This window comes from Anolis carolinensis, chromosome 3, assembly GCF_035594765.1.
Source record: "Anolis carolinensis isolate JA03-04 chromosome 3, rAnoCar3.1.pri, whole genome shotgun sequence".
NCBI classification, from domain to species: Eukaryota; Metazoa; Chordata; class Lepidosauria; order Squamata; family Dactyloidae; genus Anolis; species Anolis carolinensis.
The window spans coordinates 113,311,350-113,332,059 of NC_085843.1; the positions used below are offsets into that span (position 1 = coordinate 113,311,350).

General features: G+C 37.7%; 1 protein-coding gene across 1 annotated transcript in view; it reads right to left on the bottom strand.

The window, feature by feature from the left end:
• lonrf2 (LON peptidase N-terminal domain and ring finger 2) overlaps window positions 1–20,710 on the bottom strand; it is a 44,170-nt gene that overhangs the window by 7,732 nt on the left and 15,728 nt on the right. The window contains exons 2-10 of the mRNA XM_003227132.4: window positions 11,499–11,617; window positions 10,527–10,649; window positions 9,810–9,971; window positions 8,246–8,471; window positions 7,560–7,659; window positions 7,203–7,317; window positions 5,336–5,457; window positions 3,294–3,452; window positions 1,752–1,914 (exon numbers count right to left, since the gene is read on the bottom strand). Coding sequence (XP_003227180.2) covers window positions 1,752–1,914; window positions 3,294–3,452; window positions 5,336–5,457; window positions 7,203–7,317; window positions 7,560–7,659; window positions 8,246–8,471; window positions 9,810–9,971; window positions 10,527–10,649; window positions 11,499–11,617 — 1,289 coding nt within the window. The remainder of the gene's footprint in view (window positions 1–1,751; window positions 1,915–3,293; window positions 3,453–5,335; window positions 5,458–7,202; window positions 7,318–7,559; window positions 7,660–8,245; window positions 8,472–9,809; window positions 9,972–10,526; window positions 10,650–11,498; window positions 11,618–20,710) is intronic.

Here is a 20,710-nt window from a genome sequence, read left to right on the forward strand (position 1 = left end):
ACATACAATGGGATAGATACGACCATTTGTCAAGAAGGCACTTTACACTGTGTGTTGTATTTGAGTCATATAATTCTGGCCGGAACCTGCGGTGGCGCAATGGGTTAAATCCTTGTGCTAGCAAGACTGCTGACCAAAAGGTCGGCTTTTCGAATCCAGGAAGTGGGGTGAGTTCCTGTCTGTCAGCTCCAGCTTCCCATGTAGGGACATAAGTCTTCCACAGGATAGTAAAACATCTGGGCATCCCCTGGGGCAACATCCTTGCAGTCAACTGGTTCTTTCACACCAGAAGCAACTTGCAGTTTCTCAAGTCGCTCCCAACACACACAAAAAAAATCTGGCCAGCTAGTGAGGGAATTATTACCATACCTCTGTACCAGCTCAAAATTCCATGGAAGCAATTAAGTTCTCCTTGCCATGACAACACAGTGACCCAGATTGCCAAGGGGGTATTTACACACTATGACAAATTATCATTTGGTAAACTGTTCGCTCTGTTCTCTCAGCATCTGTGAATGATGTGGAACAGTGCAGGATAGACATAACCAAACTAACTAACTTTATAAGACGAGATAAATTCTAAGAACAATTGAGGTCACTAAACCAATGTTTTTATATAAAAACATTTGTAATATAATACAATTTTCTGTGATATTACAAAAATCTGTCAACTTTGGAGGCTGCTCACATATAACTGAGCTCTGATCTGCATCTTTTGTCCAGTGCCCCAAAAGGACTGTCATATTTTTAAAAAACTTGCATATCAAAAAAAGCTATTTTTCTTGTCATCTTTTACTTTTGTTTAAAAACACCTTTATTTTGTTCTACTGGAGAAACTACTTGCAGAAATTAACAGGATTAAAAGCCAGTGACCAAAGCATGACTGAAGAACATGTGATCTCATAGAGCTTTTTAAAGCTGTATCATCGATCTAAAGAGTGCCACAACATTAAGAAGCCTGAGGTAACAGACTAGAAATGTTATTCCTATCCCATGGCTACAAGAGAAGCACACAGAGTTCACTCATTTCAGTGGAGTCTACACTTCTCATTTTCCCAGTTAGCTTTTCCTATAAACTTGTGATTTCTTATTTGATAAAAGATTCTAGAAGAGGCAATGAGCAACTGAATTCAGAGACAAGAAAGTTGTAAACAAATCTATAAATATGTTCCTAGTTGTGGTGACATCTTGGATGGGGACCTGATGTGCCAAAATTTTCAGTGTAGTATTTGATTCATAAACAATAAATATTAAAGTGTGCTCATGTTAGGGTTAATGCAAAGCCAGCATGGTGTAATGGTTTGAGTGTTAAATTAAGACATGGAGACCAGAGTTCAAATCCCTGCTCAACCATGGAAACATATGGTGTGGCTTTGGGCAAGTCACACACTCTCAGCCTCAGAGGTAGGCAAAGACCCCACCCCAAATAAACCTTGCCAACAAATCCCTGTGATATGGCAACTTTATTATGGGGTGAATGTTAAGTAATAAATTACTTGAAGGCACACAACAGCAACAACATTAGGCTAGTAAAGCTTTGTGTGTGGTGTAAAGATGAAAAAAAGTTATTTCAGGGCAAGAATGTAAATGAAGTGCATTAGAGAAGGGATTTACATTAACCTCATGCAAACGCAACACAAGCTTGAGTAAGAGCTGTCAGATGGTGAGTGAGGAAAAGGTGTGATTTAATTTACAATGAAAAAAGAGAAGGCACACATGGGAGAGAAATTGAGAAACTACAAAAAATCTACCTTTTTATCTTCCAGATATTCAATGTTTGCAGTGTTATACCCATCTCGCTGACCATGGCTCAAGACCCGGAAACGTCGAACCCCAACTGTATCAACAACTGAGCGTCCATCAGGAAAAAACTTCACGTCCCTGACCTCTAACATACAGCCATAATCAGCAAACCTAAAGGGACACAAGATACAGTGAGCAATATTAAGGCAACGCTCTTAAGCTGACTTATAAAGTAAAGATCACTGACACCACATGGGTTCCTTCTAATAAACAAATCTAGCATTAAGCTGTACAAATGTTTTGGATGACTTATAGACCTAACTGGCCAGACAAAGTAAGAGGTACAAAGTATGTGGATTAATGTTTCATATTTCAGTACTGTGAAAAGGTCAAAGAACCAGATTTTTTTCTTGAACACAACCCAACTAATGGAAGAAGACAGTAACACCACGTATGTTCTGTTACTGATCAACTAGATACTTATACATGTTACAAAAAATGATACATGGGTCCCAGAGATGTGATGGCAATGTCCAATGCTGCAATAATGCTGAGGAGAAGTTGCTATGGTAAAATAACTAGAAGCCTTATAAAATAGAAGTAACCAGAATGATGGGAAGAAACAAGAGGCAAAGCAGAAAGGTTCAAGCACATTTCCTTTACATATATCTCAAGTAAACTCTGTTCATATGAACAAAACAAACTGGAAAACAAAGAGTGATGCATCCGAAGCAGCACTGCTAAATTCTATACAGAGAAATAGCGAAGAGGCATGGTGAGCATGTTGTATCCACGTACAAGTAGACAAAAGTGTTCACATGAAGATGGAAGAATGGAAGCTGTGTTATGAGGATTAGCAAAGCAAAATACTCTTTGCAAAAAAAATTTTTAAGTAGTTTTAACAATTTTTTAAAGCAGCCATTTTTAAACCACTACACATATCTATTTTGGTTAGTGTAAATTTGAACTATACAGCCATGGATTGCCAGAAATCTTGTAAAGAAATCTAAAACAGAGAGACTTAATTTAATCCCAAATGAAGACAAATTGATTTTTTTTAGTATTAAAGATGAACTCATAAAGGGAGTGGGCATGGCAGGGAGGAATTTCAAACTTGTCACAAAATTTGAGGAAGAAATATACTGTCTGCCTTCACAGCATCACTCCGGTATCTCCCACCACCAGGAGTCAGGAGGGGTTAAAAGTATGGTGGCCACAATACGGACAATGGGCGGAGAAGAGAAGCACTGGGGAAAGCAGCTCACGTCCATTTTTTTCATTTCCACAGACTATTTCTAGACCCTGAAAGTATCCACTCAGGGAGCAGTATCCAAAGGCAGTGAAACAATGCTTCTTCTCACCACTCTGTTCTCCCACTCTCCTTTTTTAAAAAGGAGAATGTGGGGGAAAGTGGCCGTGCCGTGCTTTTATAAACTGCAGCCAAACTACATATTCTAGGGATGGGGACCTTCCAAATCAAGTGAACTTAAATCTTCAGTCGGGTTTCTTTCATAATATTTGACAAAATGACTTCCAAATCCTTTGCTCACCCTTTCAGTTCATCAGCTAAGCACATGCCGAATTGTTTAGTACCGGTTTCCATGCATCTTCTGATCATTAGCCGATATCGGGGTTCAAAGACATGAAGAGGGCAAGGGATGGTGGGGAAAGCCATGGTGCACACAAAGATGGGCACATCTTTATTCAGACTGTAAGAGAACAAACAATCACGTTTTAGTTCATGTAATATAATAATAAAACTTTATTTATATCCCACCCTATCTCTCATAGGGGGACTCAGAGAGGTTTACAACAGATATCAGCAAAGATTCAATGCCGTAAGAAGCCGAACAAAGACAAAAATAACCAACCCCCAAATCTCAAAAACAAATCGACATCTACATCAACAATAATAAATTATCAAAAATTAAATGATAAACATAATAAATGTATGATTTCACAACTAAAACTTTGGGGGACAAAACAGGAATCTAAACAAAACAAGATATAGTTAAAAATTTTTTAAATGTAGTTAAAAAGTAGCCTTAGTGAGTTTGACATTCTTCCCTCATTTCTACTTCCTATGTAGAATAATACAGGCATATTCTATGCATAATGCTACAGCAGTCTGAAGTACCTTCTCAAGTAAATCAAGAAGTGATATTAAAGAGAGCTTAGAAATTAGATAACCAGGCCTGATGAATCGGAGCCAACTTTATTTAGAAAAAGAAATGAAATTCTATCTCCTATTCTAACACACCAGAATCTAAACAGCTATTACTCCTAATATAGTTTGCCAAGGTTGCAAATGAATTCATTGGAAAATGAATGAACAGGACAGAAGTCAAAACTAGACATCTAGAACTCAATTGGTGATATGCAGCATTCTTTAAGGAAAACAAAATATGCTATGAGTTTGAGTATTGGCATGTTCTAGCATCAGAACATGCAAGTAACAGAGATAAAAGTACTTCCTGGGTTAGCACATGCAAAGCCTTTTTTGTTCCCCTTCAATATGATATTAGGAAGGCTTATGCTAGGTAGAGGTAAAGGTTTCCCCTGACGTTAAAGTCCAGTCGTGACCAACTCAGGGGGGTTGGTGCTCATCTCCATTTCTAAGCCGAAGAGCCAGCGATGTCCATAGACATCTCCAGGTCATGTGGCCAGCATGACTGCATGGAGCTCCATTACCTTCCCGCCAGAGCGGTACCTATTGATCTACTCACATTTGCATGTTTTCGAACTGCTAGGTTGGCAGGAGCTGGGGCTAACAGCAGGCGCTCATTCCGCTCCTGGGATTTGAACCTGGGACCTTTTGGTCCACAAGTTCAGCAGCTCAGTGCTTTAACACACTGTGCCACCAGGAGCCCCCAGGCTTATGCTAACTAGGATTAATTACATGATTGACCAGATATAATAAAATGAATGAACTATTTTAAGATTTCAGATACTCCAAGAAATAGCTACTTAACTTGATTCTTTTCTCAAATATCTAATGTACAGCCCTCACCCATTACAATGAAAGAAAAAGTTATCAATGACAATTTCTAACTTTGAAAAATTTGTGCTCATTTGTTGCTACCGGTTCCCCAGGTCCCTGTCACAGATGTTATACTGCCTGCTATAGATAGGTAGTACCGAGTTCTGATTGAAAGGTTCATAGAGGAACAGGTCTATGTCTGGACTCAAGTCATCCAATTTCTTGTGCTATAGATGTTCCTCCTCACATTTGAATTCCAAACATAGGAAAACAAAATGGGACCACATGCACTGTTCCTGTTTGTTCTCAGTTTCCAAGCATGTAGAGAAGGATCTGGACACACTATAAGCTAAAGGTACCCACACTTAAATATTCTACAATGCTCAGAGGACACGATTGGGAGCACACTAACTGTAAAAGTAGGATGGCAAACATAGTGTATATAGGGAAGATGGAAATGTGAACATTCCTGGTGCAGAAACATCTGACACAAATATATTCCATACACAACTACAGCAGAAAGGTTTGTTAAAGGATCAGTCAGCACTCAGCAACCACAATGTCTGACTTCTATCAGCGTTGTCTTCTTTTTTTTTAACAAAAACGACTTACTTTGATAATTCCTTCATTTCTTCTTCATAAACTTTCTTCCTTTCAGACAATTCTTCTGGCAAGTATCGAACTATTAATTCTTCAGTAAGGACGGACTTTTTGTATGTTCGGCTTGCCAAAAACTATGAGAGAACAAGTTCAAAAATTTAAGTTATTTTGTTTCATATCAGTGGTCCATAACTAGACTGGCTTTAAGTAAGAAGTCAGAGCTGATATTAGCATGGCAAGTCAAAATCATCCAAGCTTTAAGGTCTGAAGTGTGGAAATAAGAATGCATGCCAAATACAGTTTGCCAGCATGGCCTTGTATTATATTTCAGTAGCTGGATAAAACAGTTAACAGCCAAGACGGAAATCTGGGCAAGCAAAGTAGTAGTAGTGAATACTGCTTATCATGGCTTCTAAAGATGATGCTGAAATAATGAAATGGAACTCCCACCATTACAGCAAGTTACGTTGGCTGGTGTTTCTCTGTCAATCTGGTCTGGGAACTGGGAACTTTAAAGGACCTATGGAAGCTGTTTTAGGAATAAGGTTCAGTACCTAGAACAGCTGACACTATGTGTGTCTGTGCCTTTAGGTTGTCAGTTGACTTATTTCATAGGGTTTTCATAGGCAACGAATCCTCAAGGATGGCTTAGCCATTTCCTTCTTGAAATGTGGTCTATTGCACATGGCATTTTTAGGGGTCTTCCATCCAACTACTAACCAAGAGTGACTCTGATTCCTTCGAAGATCAGATTGAATCTGGTGCCTTTATGATAGTTAGGGAACAACTGGCATTAGTGCAAAGTAATTTCAAATTACCTCTTGAGTTTTACTGGATAAAGCATTTACCAGACCGAACTTTGAAACAGTTCATGTTTTTAGACATGCATCATTTTGTGACACAATAACTCAGTTTTACTAGCAAACCAAAGGTTAAACAAATCCTTATAAAAGATATGGATTCATACATAAAGTGTAATAACAAAATGCATGGGGACACAGCATATCACATGAAAACCTTTATATATTTTAAAATATATGATTTGTCAGTTATTTTACATAGACTCAAGAGGTTTCTAGTTACTTTTATGTGACACACCTACATGCTGCAGCTGACACTTTGGAAAGCTCAGGTCTAAACTTTTAACAAAAATGGGAACCTGGTGTGTGTAGAGGGCACACAAAGAAGAGTTTTCCTATTTCCACTTATACCTCATAGTCAGTCAATGAATCCCTTCGATCCAAGACAAGATGTACTCAGTTAAGGGACAGTGTGAAGCTCAAGCTCCTTGATATTGAGGAAGCTAGTTCTTTAAGTATCCCCCATATCCTCTTGAGCAAGGTTCATGCAGCCCCAAAGTGGCATCTCAGAAGACCTGCATCAGTCCAGTCACATCAATTGTGTCTAGAATAATGCATATGAATTTGTCCCTTTGCTGTTCTGTTCTATAAATACACAGATTGTTAATCCTTTTGAGTTTAAAGTTGTACAGCCTCCAGGGAGCTTGCCTCCAAAGATATCCTGTGGATTCATACTGAACAGAACTCATCAGAAGGCTCTTAAATTCCTTTCTTCCTCACTCCTATTCCCATAAGAGTCCTCGAATGTTGGTAGTGGGTATATCCAGCTCTCTGCCTTTCTCCTAGAGTTTTGGTGGAAGGCAGGTTACATTCTGAAACCTTTCCAAAATTCACTGGAACACCCATTTCCTGGGCGTTTCCATGACTGGAAAAGGCCTATTTCATAATCTCATTTTACAGGTCTTTGCATCCACAGTCAATAAACTAACAGTAAGAATTTTTAACCATTATTTTTACATTTTATTTTTCTTTCATTTAAGCAGTACACAGGGATTGAAGGGGGAGGGTAGAAAACTTACTTCAGAGAGCTTTTCCTTACAGAGTGGACAATGTGGATTATGGTCCAGACAACGTTCAAGGCATTTGAGGCAGAAGGTATGTCCACAAGGAGTAGCAACAGGTTCATAGAATAACCTGAATGAGAAACAATGGGATTTGAATAACTACTGGTTACTTCATACTTCCATTTTCCATGTGAGTGTCATACATGTACAAGTAACTGTCTGGGATGTTCAAATCACATTACCAGCAATAAAATGGGCATTTAATCCAATAAAAATTGACATTCACATTTACGTATTTCCTCCTCTTGCCCTACCCCCACCTCAATTGCAATGCTTGGCAAATTTAAGATATTTTTGGTATCTTGGTAATACCTCATGCAGAGGGAACACTCAAAGTCTGATGCATCCACGAGGTTTCCAAGTATCGCTTTTAAGGGAAGAGAGGTGGAGTTTCCACAAGTAGCATCTCCATCTTTTTAAGAAAGAAAACCAGAACATTCAAAATCAGCAAAGCTCAAAAAATACAAGCAATTTTAATTCCCATTAAGATCCTTTGAATTAAACCACCTCAAATAAAACAGTCTGTGCTACAATAAATTGTTGTTAGTGTTGTTCTGATGTGATAGAGCAATACAGCTACCCTTTGAGAAGCTGCATCAAATCTGTTCTCCAGAGGATAAACATGGATCTGGCCATAACTTGCACATTTTGGTTTGTATATTTAGTCTTATGGTCTATAGACTGGAATTAGTCATTTACTATTACAAGTACACTTATGTATTCTACAGTGTACAAATATATAATTAAAACCTTCATGTAATGTAAGTTTGTAACCCATGGGCATTTTCCCACTCTACAAGAACAGTCTCTTCTGACACAAAATAATTTGTGTACTCTACAAATCTGGGCATTTTTGTTATTCTGCTTAGAACAGAAATGGATCAGCTAATCCTAGTAAAATAAACCCTACAAGCAAAAGTGGCAGAACAATGCATTCCCTTGCAAAATGAGTACAGAATCTCTTAAGGGAGCAGTGTAATCCACCTTCAGAAACAGACCTTTCCGAGGAATTTTACTGGGGACATCCAAGCCTTGTAAATCCCCCACATCAGTAGAGTACTTTCTTTTTAAGCTAGTACTGGGTAAACCGGACAAGATTATTCCCAAAGATTTTTTATTCTCTTCAAAATAGGAATCCAGTATCGGATGAGAAACAGAAGTATCATCATTTCGATATATATCAGTCTCTTGAGATGGTTTTTTTGTTAACTTCAGAACAGTCTCCTGAAACAGATAAGAAATGTGACTCAGATTTTTCCATCGCCATTTACCAACTGAAATGTCTGTAGCAATTACTTAAGAATGGTATTACAGCAATTTATTCCATGACCTATGCTAAATATTGCTTCTACCATTTCCTCACCCTAGTTTTATTACATTGGACTATGTGTCTTATTTACATTAAAAAGAAACATATATCCCACCCCTCCAGATACTGTCAGACTCCAGATACTGTCAGACCAGAAGCCCTAGTCACACAGTCAATGGCAAATGCTGGAAATTCCAGTCCAACAATATCTTGAAAGCAGCATGTTTGTCGCCTCTACTCCAGGTCAATGAAATAATTGCAAAGCTCTGCTTGCTTGCATAACTGCTGAAATAAAGCAGAACTTTGGCTTCTAGCACTAAGGGTATATTTTAAAAATATTATTATAAATCTGAAAGTTATTTCAAGAGCTTTTCCAGAATAAAAGGCCTATCTTCACAACTGCATCTCGTTTTACAAACAGGGACGGACTCTGAGGTCCACCTAGGAGGCCCTCCTCGTGGTCCCACCGCCTTCACAAGTACGGTTGGTGGAGACGAGGGAGAGGGCCTTCTCAGTGGTGGTTCCCCGGCTCTGGAACGCCCTCCCAAGGGAAATTAGGTGGGCCTTCACCTTCCAATGTTTTCAGTCCAACCTAAAACCTTGGCTCTTTAACCAAGCTTTCCAATAAATATAGAGCCCAGAACGTTCAAATTGTAGACCCATTCGTTTTCTCACTGAAAGCGCTTTATAAGACTGGTTGGTTGTTATTCATTTTATGCCTATAATTACCATACCATTTTATTGATGTGTATTTTAGGGTTGATTGATTTTACTGTGGTATTATTATGTATTGATGATGTGAATTATGTTTCCCTTTGATATTTATGTATCTGTATTTATTGCACCGTATGTATTGTTATATTACGAGTGCTTTGTAAGCCGCCCCGAATCCCTTTTGGGAGTTGGTGGCGGGGTATAAATAATAATAATAATAATAATAATTATTATTATTATTATTATTGACTACGTAGTTAGTACAAACAGTAAGCTTTCCCAGTACTATTAAAAAGAGCTCCAGAACATGCAATACAATTACACATTTCAGTTAACAAATTATTTTCTCATATTCTATTATTAATCAGTTTATTTTGAAATCCAGTATTACAGACCCAACTCATCTAGAAACTGATTAGGCAAACAACATACTAGCCTACATTATGTTCCAAGGACAAATGAAAAGAGTACTCAAGCAAGCAGGTTACATTCAGACTTCCAGTTTTTATTTTTAGTGTATATGTTATGCAAGTCTTTACCTTTGAACTCTCTGCAGATGATCCATCTTCTCCAGAACACTGTGTATTTATGCTACTTAGAAATGCAGGTTTCAACCTTGTATAAGAAGTCCGATTACAAAAAGGTGTTGTTAGACTATCGTGCACGTTTTCAAATGCTGGAAAAAACATGTCGCACATTATCTAGAAAAAAAAAGCACACATAAGTTCAAAAATGTTGATTCACAGCTTAGTGTATCCATAGAAAAACAAACCAATAGAAAGTCAATCATTCAGAAAAACAGAACCTCATGCTTTCTCGCTTCTTAATTATCTTCCCCCCCAAATCCTATGAACACATTTTGTATCTGAACCAGTTATGTGTATCAAATATTCTTTTCTAAATAACAAATAAATGACTTACACAAATAGTGCTTTAGAAGTGATTTAAATATGTAGTCTTACACGGCAGGGAATTAGACTAGATAGCCCCTGTAGTTATGGTTTCATTAGACTGAATTAAGTTATTAGAGAATAAATTTCTAGTACTAAATACCATAAGCTTATATGCCAGGAAGAACCATTCTATGACAAAAAAAACCCCTAGTCTAACAACTGATTGAGTAACACCTGAGCTGTAGGCTCACATGTTGTATTCAGCCAGTTTTCAGTCAAAACATTATTCAACTGGTGAGCCCAACAAATATAAACACACACACAGACTATACACATCAAACAGAAATTTTGTACTGCCTTTACCTTTTGGGCCTCTAACTTCATTGAACTCCACTCGGGATTTAAGGCAACACAATAAAGAAACTCCTTCAATGCTTCTTCAATCCTTCCTAATCCAGAAAGAGCATGTGCTTTCACATAATGACCCTGCATGCATACACAAAATAAATAAATGCATTATAATTTCCAAGTCAATCCTTAAATCTTATAAGAACTTCATTCTTTCAAAATGAGGCTGAATACAAAGAGATGAAAAAGGAGATAAAGGGAATGGAGGACACACAGTTGAGTTTTATAATAAAATCTGAACTAGTGCTTTTCCAAATTATGTTTCCACCCTCTTTGACTAGCAAGAACCATTATCATTCTGGCTAATGTGACAGGAGTTCTAGTACAACATATCTGGAGGGTGCAAGTTTATTTGAGAACTAAATCTAAATTGTGACAAATGGTTTTAAAATATATTAATAATTGATTCCTTTAAACTTTGAAAATTCAATTCTGTGGATACTAAAAATATGATTTTGTTGTTGAAATTGGATTAACCAGAATGATTCAGAACCTCAGCATAGTGGTACATTTTAGACATAACTCTTAGTTACCATTGTTGCCATCGTAAACTGCCGAAACATTTCTTAAAATCTGTGGGCATGTGCCTTCAGATCGCCTGGCAACTTATGGCAAACTGTAATTACCTTCATCTACAGTTCACGAAGGAAGTTATATTGAAATCACGGTTTATACAGCTGCCTTCTCCCAATCTACCATACTTGATTTATGCAGGTTTAGACTTAGTGCCAAACTACAATTAAATGACACAGTATGAAAATTCCCCAAGACAATAAACCGTAAGAATTTTCCTTGGCCATAATTTTTTACACATAAAGGCATTTTTCCTAAATTGCTGTTAAAAACCATTTCTAATGCACTCGTGTGCAAATACAGACTCCTATTATACCCACCCTCCACTCTTACTTTTTGGCAACTTGCACATACCTTGGGCCAGTGGGGGTTTTTTTGGCAGAGTGCCTCTGCATCATAAAAAGCTTGTTGATAATTCTTCATAGATATAAAAAGTTCTGCCCGCTGTGCTATTAACACACATTTACAGGAAGCTGAAATACAAGAAGATGAGAACATGTTACTGAAACTTTTTGGTTATGTTTGAAATGAGTAGTTAATGTAATGTCATGTAAAGCTATGAAAAAGTACTGAGGTTTGAATTGGAATTAGGAGCCTACAGAAAAAAAGCAAAATTAAGGTGAATATATTTTATTTAAACACACAAATTTAAAATACTGTCAGTTCCTACAAGATACATTAACTTTGTAAGAATAAGACGGTTCAGCCACAAAGCTATATTTACTAATTTTTGTAGTTTTAATATTGTACAAACAATCATTGAATTTTCTAGGACAATTAAAAGGTTGGCTATGCATATACCTGAGATAAGTGTAACAACAATCCTGCCAAAATTAGAAACATAAAAACCAGTAAGGAGGTCATTTCACTCTTCCAGGTAAGCCTACCAATTTACTCAAATCTGAAGATTTTTTCTTTGCAGACACAGAAAGCCTGGAAGCAACGGTGCTTTGAGTATCAGTAACATGACAGTTGAACTTTTATGCACATCCCAGACATCACTCAAGTACTTCTTTTATTATTATTTCTGACTTACATAATATAGTTTTCTAACACATTTTAGTATAGGATTTCTAATGGTTTGTTACTCCAAAAAAATTAGTTATCACTAAATTTCTTAGACACACACACACCTGAATTCAGACAAGAAAACAAATTAATCGACATACAGTAGTTTGTCATATCATGTAAACTATTCAAAGAATGGAAAATGCTGAACTATCCAAAAAGGAGATCATTTGATATAACTACCGGTATGATTTTTCCTGCAGCAGGGCTAGGCAAAATCTAGGGTTTTGGAAATCAACTTTTTGCCTCCCAGGACCCACCAAAAACATATTTCCAACATGCAACAAGTAAAAGAGGTAAGAAAATGAAACAGGAAGTGGATGGATGGTTACATGCCTCCTGAAGAAGAGGCGTTGCTAGGGTGTACTCCTAGATGATGCTCTGTAACAGGAGGCCAAAGCAGCTCCAAGTGCTTAGGCCAGCTTCAGGGATAACCTGACAAGAGGACAGTCGTCCTTTCACATTTGTGGTTTTGCAGATTTTATCATTCATGCATTTGATAAAAAATGTTACCTAGAAATCTCTAGATCCTCTACGGTCAATTTTCAGCAATCATGCCTGAAGACCTAGAGATTTACAGAGAGAACATCTCTCTAGAAATCTCTAGGTCCTCTGATTTTATGTTCTAATGCCAGATGTTTTCTCAAGTGAAAAAAATAGCCATTTTATTATTTTCAGTCTTTCACATGGGAGTCTTGTACCCCTAACCCTTTGAATGTGGAGGGTTGACTGTGGTTCATGCACAAATTGTGCTTTGGCAGCCAGAAACCAACCAACCAACCCCCCACCCCACCCTCCACCATATTTTTGCATATGGCTGGAACTCCCTTGCACAGACTGGTATTATCCTCCTTGTGATCTTTCTGCAGGCAGACAAAAACTTTTTTTCTTCCAGCAGATCTTGCACACTGTGCAGAAATTTCTATTCCCTTTAATAGTCTATGGTTTTACAAGATTTTAATTTTTGATAGTTTAATTACAAATTTAATCTTTTATGTTGTGAATTTGGGGGTTATGCTTAACTATTTTAAGTCAACAGTTAAACGGGAATAAGGCAATCGTCACTATATAATTTTGAGTCAATGGGCCCATCCTTTTTCTAACACTCTAAAACATCAGATGCAGCAGCAACCGATTTGTAGAAAACACTAGGACCTTCCTTTTTAAATCCTTAGTTGACTACTTCAAAGGCATATGTGTGTGAAATCTGTCAGCTTTCAAATCCACATAGATAATAACAATATAATAAAACTTTATTTATATTCTGCTCTATCTCCCCGGAGGTGAAAACAGGTATTTAAAATAATGAAATGAAATACTTGTTCTTTTAACACATCAATATCTAAAACAACCAGTCATCTTCTAAAAAAAATACAAAGTAGCAGATATAAAAACCCAACACTTTTCATCATTCTTCTCTCTCTCTTTCCAAATTCTAATTTTGATGCTACCCACTCACTTTCCCAAATGTCACTCATATCACTTATCACAAGGCCTCTATTGCCACTCATTCTTCAGAAAGAGACAAAATCAAACTTTTTTCTAGTTAAGCGACTTTGTGTTTTTAGAAAAATAATGTATTTGGCAGACACTCTCATCTAATGGCCCCACATATCTCTAATCAAATTACAAGACACCAAAGTGAAGAAAGGGTTTGTTATAGTGGCTGTAATAAGAGCTCTCCCTTCCTATCGTGAGCACATTATCTTTTTTTTTTTTTTACAAAAAGAGCAAAAAATAGCATATTTAAAATGTTTTGACCATTGGTTTTTAACACTGGGATTGGAATTTGGAAAAATACCTATGACTGTAACTTTCAGCCATTGACTAAGTTGGTTAGGAGTCTGGGAATTGCAGTCCTTTAGGATTTCGTGCCCAAGCAGGGATATAATTCTAAATTCACGAATGTGAATTATTTAACTATATTAGTGGATCATCTGTGAGTCCTTTATGTGTGCATTGCACATCATTACCATTGAACCTGGAAACATAATCTTTAGCTCTCCATATTGGTCCACAGCAGTGCTACCCAAAGTAATGGCCCATGGACCAATGCTGGTCCACAATAAGTTTCCAGGAAAGAAAGAACAAATTGTAATCAGTGACCAAAATTAAGTACTGGTCCTTGGCACATAGGCAAAACAAAACGAAACAACTCCCCCAAAGACTGAGATGCATTGGCCTACAGCTCCCACCAGCTTCACTGAACATGACTAAAGGTAACAGATTGTAGGAACTATAATTCAAAATATCTGGAAGGCATCCTCCCCCTGCCCTACAACAAGTTGTATAAACTATCCACAATATTCTGACAGTATATTCCAACACATGCATATTCCCACTGATTTCAAGATAGGAGTAATTCCAAAGCAAATGCATATAAACAGTAGAGTAAGTTGAACAGTGCATAACAAAATTTAAAAGAATCCATTATTTTAAATATAATACTAATAAAATACATGGTGGGCATGCTTTATTTTAGAGCAGAACTGTATATTCTGAAAAACTGTAGAGAGAGATTTTCATCACTTCTTGCAACAAAATAAAGCAACAATAAAAATCTAGCCTCTTATGAGGTTTCTGGAGGCGGTAAAAAAGTCTTCGGGAAATGCATGTGTAATTCCTACTCCTTATCCCTGGTTAACAAAAAAAAATCCTCAAGCTAGTGGTTCGGAATCATAATTGGGAAGCTTACTTCCTTTTTCCTTCATGTGTTTTGATGAAATGAATACAAAAAGAAAGATTCCTACACCTTGTCAAAGAAGACTTGTAATTCTCATGTAACCAGTGTGACAATCAAGGAAGATACAGCATTATCAACAACAGTTTTCAACATGTTGTTTAACGTCATTGACGGAGGAAAACGGGTTTATCCAAGTTTATAAGGAAAGTTTCATTTACAGAGACTGCTTACATGATGTTTAAATACATGTAAGTACAATTTCTAAATAAGTTTGTGCAAGCCCCCAAAAGTGCTTAAGGCAGAAGACAAAGCTAGATGTGGTATGCACAACTACAGCCATTTTACTCAAAAAAAATCTTCTTTCACAAACAAAAGGAACCTCAGGTTAAAGTGATACGATGACAACAGCTGCCTCCCCAAGCTAACACCTTCCTGTTGGACTTCGAGTCCCATTATGTCCAATATTGACTGAAGGTGATAGAAGTGTTGAAAGATCTTATTAGCAGAACAATTAAAAAAGTTTTTATTTGATTAAGAGACAAGGGAAAGGCAATTATAATCAACAAGTCAGCAAATTACTTGCCTGTGCTTTGGTTCAATCACACTATAACAAAGAAGGCAAAAAAAAAAAAACAATGTCAGGAAGCTTTTCCTTTTAACAATATCTCAATCCAAACATCATGATGCTCCATGGCTATGAAAGACTTAACTATCAATTGACAATTATTTCTTTTATAATTTAGCATCTGGAAATGATAGCTTGAAATGGGTTTGTAGATCAGGATGCATGGTATACTTTGGTATAATATATGAACTAGCTGCTGCCCTCACATTTGATCAAATTCACCTGGCACTGGGAAATTCTGCAGTATGGTACTTTTCTGATTCATTCTGTAATGCTGTATTTCCCAGGCATTGATAGAGTGCTCAATAGATTCTCTCAAATTTAATTCAATTCTACGGATGAGGTTTGTTTTCAATACTTACACTCTGTTATGTGTTACTTTAACTGACTATACATATATGGGCCCCCACAGAAGGGGGCAAGAGAGTTAGAATCATAGAATCATAGAGTTGGGAGAGACCTCATGGGCCATTCAGTCCAACCCCCTGCCAAGAAGCAGGAAAATCTCATTCAAAGCACCCCCGACAGATGGCCATCCAGCCTTTGCTTAAAAGCCTCCAAAGAAGGAGCCTCCACCACACTCTGAGGCAGAGAGTTCCACTGCCGAACAGCTCTCACAGTGAGGAAGTTCTTCCTAATGTTCAGGTGGAATCTCCTTTCCTGTAGTTTGAAGCCATTGTTCCACGCCCTAGTCTCCAGGGCAGCAGAAAACAAGCTTGCTTCCTCCTCCCTATGACTTCCCCTCACATATTTGTACATGGCTATCATGTCTCCTCTCAGCCTAATCTTCTGCAGGCTAAATATGCCCAGCTCTTTAAGCCGCTCCTCATAGGGCTTGTTCTCCAGACCCTTAATCATTTCAGTCGCCCTCTCTTGGATGCTTTCCAGCTTGTCAACATCTCCCTTCAACTGCGGTGCCCAGAACTGGACACAGTATTCCAGGTGGTCTGACCAAGGCAGAAGAGAGGGGCAGAATGACTTCCCTGGATCTAGATGCTATACTCCTATTTATGCAGGCTAAAATCCCATTGGCTTTTTTCACCACCGCATCACATTATAGGCTCATGTTTGACTTGTTGACCACAAGGACTCCGAGATCTTTTTCACACGTACTGCTGTCGAGCCAGATGTCCCCCATTCTGTATATTTGCATTTCAGTTTTTCTGCCTTAGTGGAGTATCTCGCATTTGTCCCTGTTGAACTTCATTTTGTTAGTTTCGGCCCATCTCTCTAATCTGTCAAGATCTTTTTGGATTCTGCTCCTGTCTTCTTGAGTATTGGCTATCCCTCCCAATTTGGTGTCGTCTGCAAACTTGATGATCATACCTTCTAGCCCTTCATCTAAGTCATTAATAAAGATGTTGAACAGAATCGGGCCTAGGACGGAACCCTGTGGCACTCCACTTGTGACTTCTTTCCAGGATGAAAAAAATCCTTTGGATTCGTTCGCTTAACTGATTACAGAACCACCTAACCATAGTTTTGCTTTGCCCACATTTGACTAGATTGTTTGCCAGAAGGTCATGGGGGACTTTGTTGAAGGCCTTACTGAAATCCAGATAGGCTACATCCACAGCATTCCCCGCATCTACCCAGCTTGTAACTCTATCGAAAAAAGAGATCAGATTAGTCTGGCATGATTTGTTTATGGTAAATCCGTGTTGACTATTAGCAATGACTGCATTTGTTTCTAAGTGTTTGCAGACCACTTCCTTAATGATCTTTTCCAGAATCTTGCCTGGTATTGATGTGAGGCTGACTGGACGGTAATTGTTTGGGTCATACTTTTTTCCCTTCTTGAAGATAGGGACCACATTTGCCTTCCTCCAATCTGCTGGGACTTCCCCCGTTCTCCAAGAACTCTAAAAAATTATTGCTAGTGGTTCTGAAATAATTTCCGCTAGTTCCTTCAATACTCTTGGGTGAAGTTGATCTGGCCCTGGAGACTTGGATTCATTTACAGCGGCCAGATATATGTGGTCCATCCTCAACATTCGCACGTTTGGTTTTTAAAGATTTGATTATTAGCAGATTGGATTTAAATTATTTCTCAGGGAATCTCTAAGTCTTCCAGACTATGGTCAACATCTGTTAGAACTTGACCTTAGGGTCACACTGGAGAACCTAGAGCTGCTAAAGAGAACAAACTGATGGAAAGGGCTATAAAAGGAGCATTTTTTATTCATAGTTTTTCACTTCATGGGGGTTCTGTGATTCCAATGTCAACTAATGTATATGGCTGACTTTGCTTTTTTTATCATCTTGTGCTACCACTCCACCCACTTAGAAGTCAATCAACTACTTGAAATAAAATTTGGAGTCACAGCTTAAAGATATTATTATGGGCATATGTGACCACAAAGCAAGCAACTATGTTTTGTGCTTTGAAATGGCACAGAGGAAGTGATCAACCCACTCCTTTTTCAGAAGCATCACGTTTTGCCATCTCTGAAATCAGCTGTTCTGCTGAGTACACGTGCTTTAAGAACATCATGCAGTGGGAGTTAATGGTTACCTAGAGACTGTCAGTAGCTCTCATCTTTATGCAGCTGGGTAATTCTTGTTGTGCTGGGGTATAAGTATTGCCATAAATATATGTTCATTCTAACATGCCCCTCTTAATGTGGATCTTCAGATTCTTAGAGGTGGGTGCAAACAGCTAATGAGGAGATGCAATCTTTATAAAGAAATGAGACACTGACATTGTCAGAATTGCCAAAAGGAAAAAATGTGGTTGGCTGTAGATGGGTCTGACTCTGTACTACAAAGCAGGAAAAGAGATTCAGAGATATAAAGCAAGACTTGTGGCTAAAGGCTAAGTCAAGGATATGATGAAGACTACAGTGAGACCTTTACTCTCACACAGAAAATTATCAGAATTCTCTTGAAGAGTACTGCTGGTAGCCATATCCAAAAATGTGGAAAATATTTTTCTCAGTTTGAGATGGAATTAATAAATGGTTCAGAAAGATGAGTGGCTGAAAATATTACATCTATGCCTCACCAGATGTTGATGTAAAATATATCAGTTTCAGCTCTAGATACCCTAAAACAGTGTTCTCCAGCCTCCTCCAACCCCCCCCCCCCCCCCCCCCCACACACACACACAAATGGCTGACTCCAAGGGTGTAGCTGGGACTGGCTGCAAGGTTCTGCCTCTGGGCAGGGCTCTTAAAAAGGAAGCTAAGGGAAAGGGGCTAATTTTGGATCCCTCCCACAATAACTATATATAATGCAGGCTAAACCTTTCTAACTGGGGAAGGAAATAGGGAAAGACTCTGTGGTAGCAGGACACACTGCAAGAAGACAAAACCATTTACTCCTAGTGTGAAAAAATATTTTTATATCTAATGTAACATGCTTTTGTCCAAACTATTTACACACGTGAGCAGTAGAGGTGATGGCAACAGATGTCTGGTGTATATACTGTACTCTCTCAGATCCATTAACCAAACGTAACATTTTTTTCTTAACTAAAGCAATTTGAACTTAGGACTTATTACAATACAAAACCATGTGCTCTACTACTGAGCTTTAGATCCTCTATCAAAGGCAGTTAATTCTTGTACCTCCAAAAAGAGGGGAAAGAAACCTTTTTTTTTTTACAAAGGCTGTATTATGAACATTTTCTTATGACTGAGATCCATCTAACACAGTACTCTATGTGGAATATATGCTAAAACTTATTTTTACTCATGTTGCACATTAACAGTTTAGACAATCAATTCAGAATATCAGCACTCTGCTATGGAGTACACATGGATGACTTAAGGCAGTGGTTCTCAACATGTGGATCCCCAGATGTATTGGCCTTCAACTCCGAGAAATCCTAACAGCTGGTAAACTGGCTGGGATTTCTAGGAGTTGTAGGCCAAAACACCTGGGAACTCACAGGTTGAGAACCACTGGCTGAAGGGAATCTCCTTTGTGGACCAATGCAAAAAACTTTTCTCAGTAAGAGTAGCAGAAAATATCAGATCTCCCTTTAGCAAATGGAGATATAAAACTGCATACAGAGAACAGATTATTGACTAATCTCTACTCATTAGTATTTCCTTTAGGGAACTGAATCCTAAGAGTCCTTTTGTAAAATGCCAAGTCAAAATGTTTAGCAGCTTTCAAAAGAAAATCTAGTGGGTCCTTGCTATTTATTAGGTTTTGGTTCCAGAAACCCTTGTGGATATTATCAACATCTATGGATACTAGTCCCATTATATACAGTGGTGTGCTTATAAAATGCCAACTTAAGCTTATTTATTTATTTATTTATTTATTTTACAGAATCTGTAGATACAGAGGGCCAACTATACAGTAAATTATTAGATATGATACTTCAATCAACTGAAAACAGAACAGTTTTAAAACATTTATATCTCACTTTCTACTCTATTATTCACAGTGATCTATAATATATATGACTAAAATAAAAACCAAAATTGCATAAAACCTAACAAATATTCTGCAATCGAAAACATCCCAATATAGCTTAAACATATTCCCTTAATAGACTAACAAAGGCATTTGGAAAGCTCTGATATACTTCCAATGTGCAACACGAATAGATATGCATATATTTCTGAGGCATGCTTGATTTATTAAGTATTGAACAATACATTTCTTTCAAAAAGTAATCACAAACTGGATTGAAACATTCTCTTCTGAATAGCCTGACACTGAGCCTGTTTTTGTATTAATTACCAAACAGCTGCAGTAAAGGATTCATTCAGCTGCACGTGGTAGAGAGGAAGCCAGCAGCTTAGTGCAAAACAGCAGTGGGTGTGTTTTAAAAAGATGACTAAGTCACTGAGAACTAAGAAAACTGAAAGGGTCAGAAGACAGCTAAAAGGAAAGCCTATGTTGGAACCAAACCTCACTTAATTCAATGGTATATACTCCTAGTTAAATTAATGCCCTTGGCTGTAGACGCAGCATTATTCTTAATTTACAAGCCTTACGTTGAAAGTAGTAAATATAGTAAAATATATTGAAAAGAGCATCTTGGTAAAAGCAGAAGAATAAAGTATAACTGTTAATTTACACTTGGACATTTGACACAATATAACGCTGACAGAATTGTACACCTTAAGTCGCGATAACCTAGTATGGAATCAAGTAACACTACTAAAACCAAAAGCCACAATTTCACCAAGAAAAGATTCTCTGATAGGAGACTTTACAAACAAGTGGAAC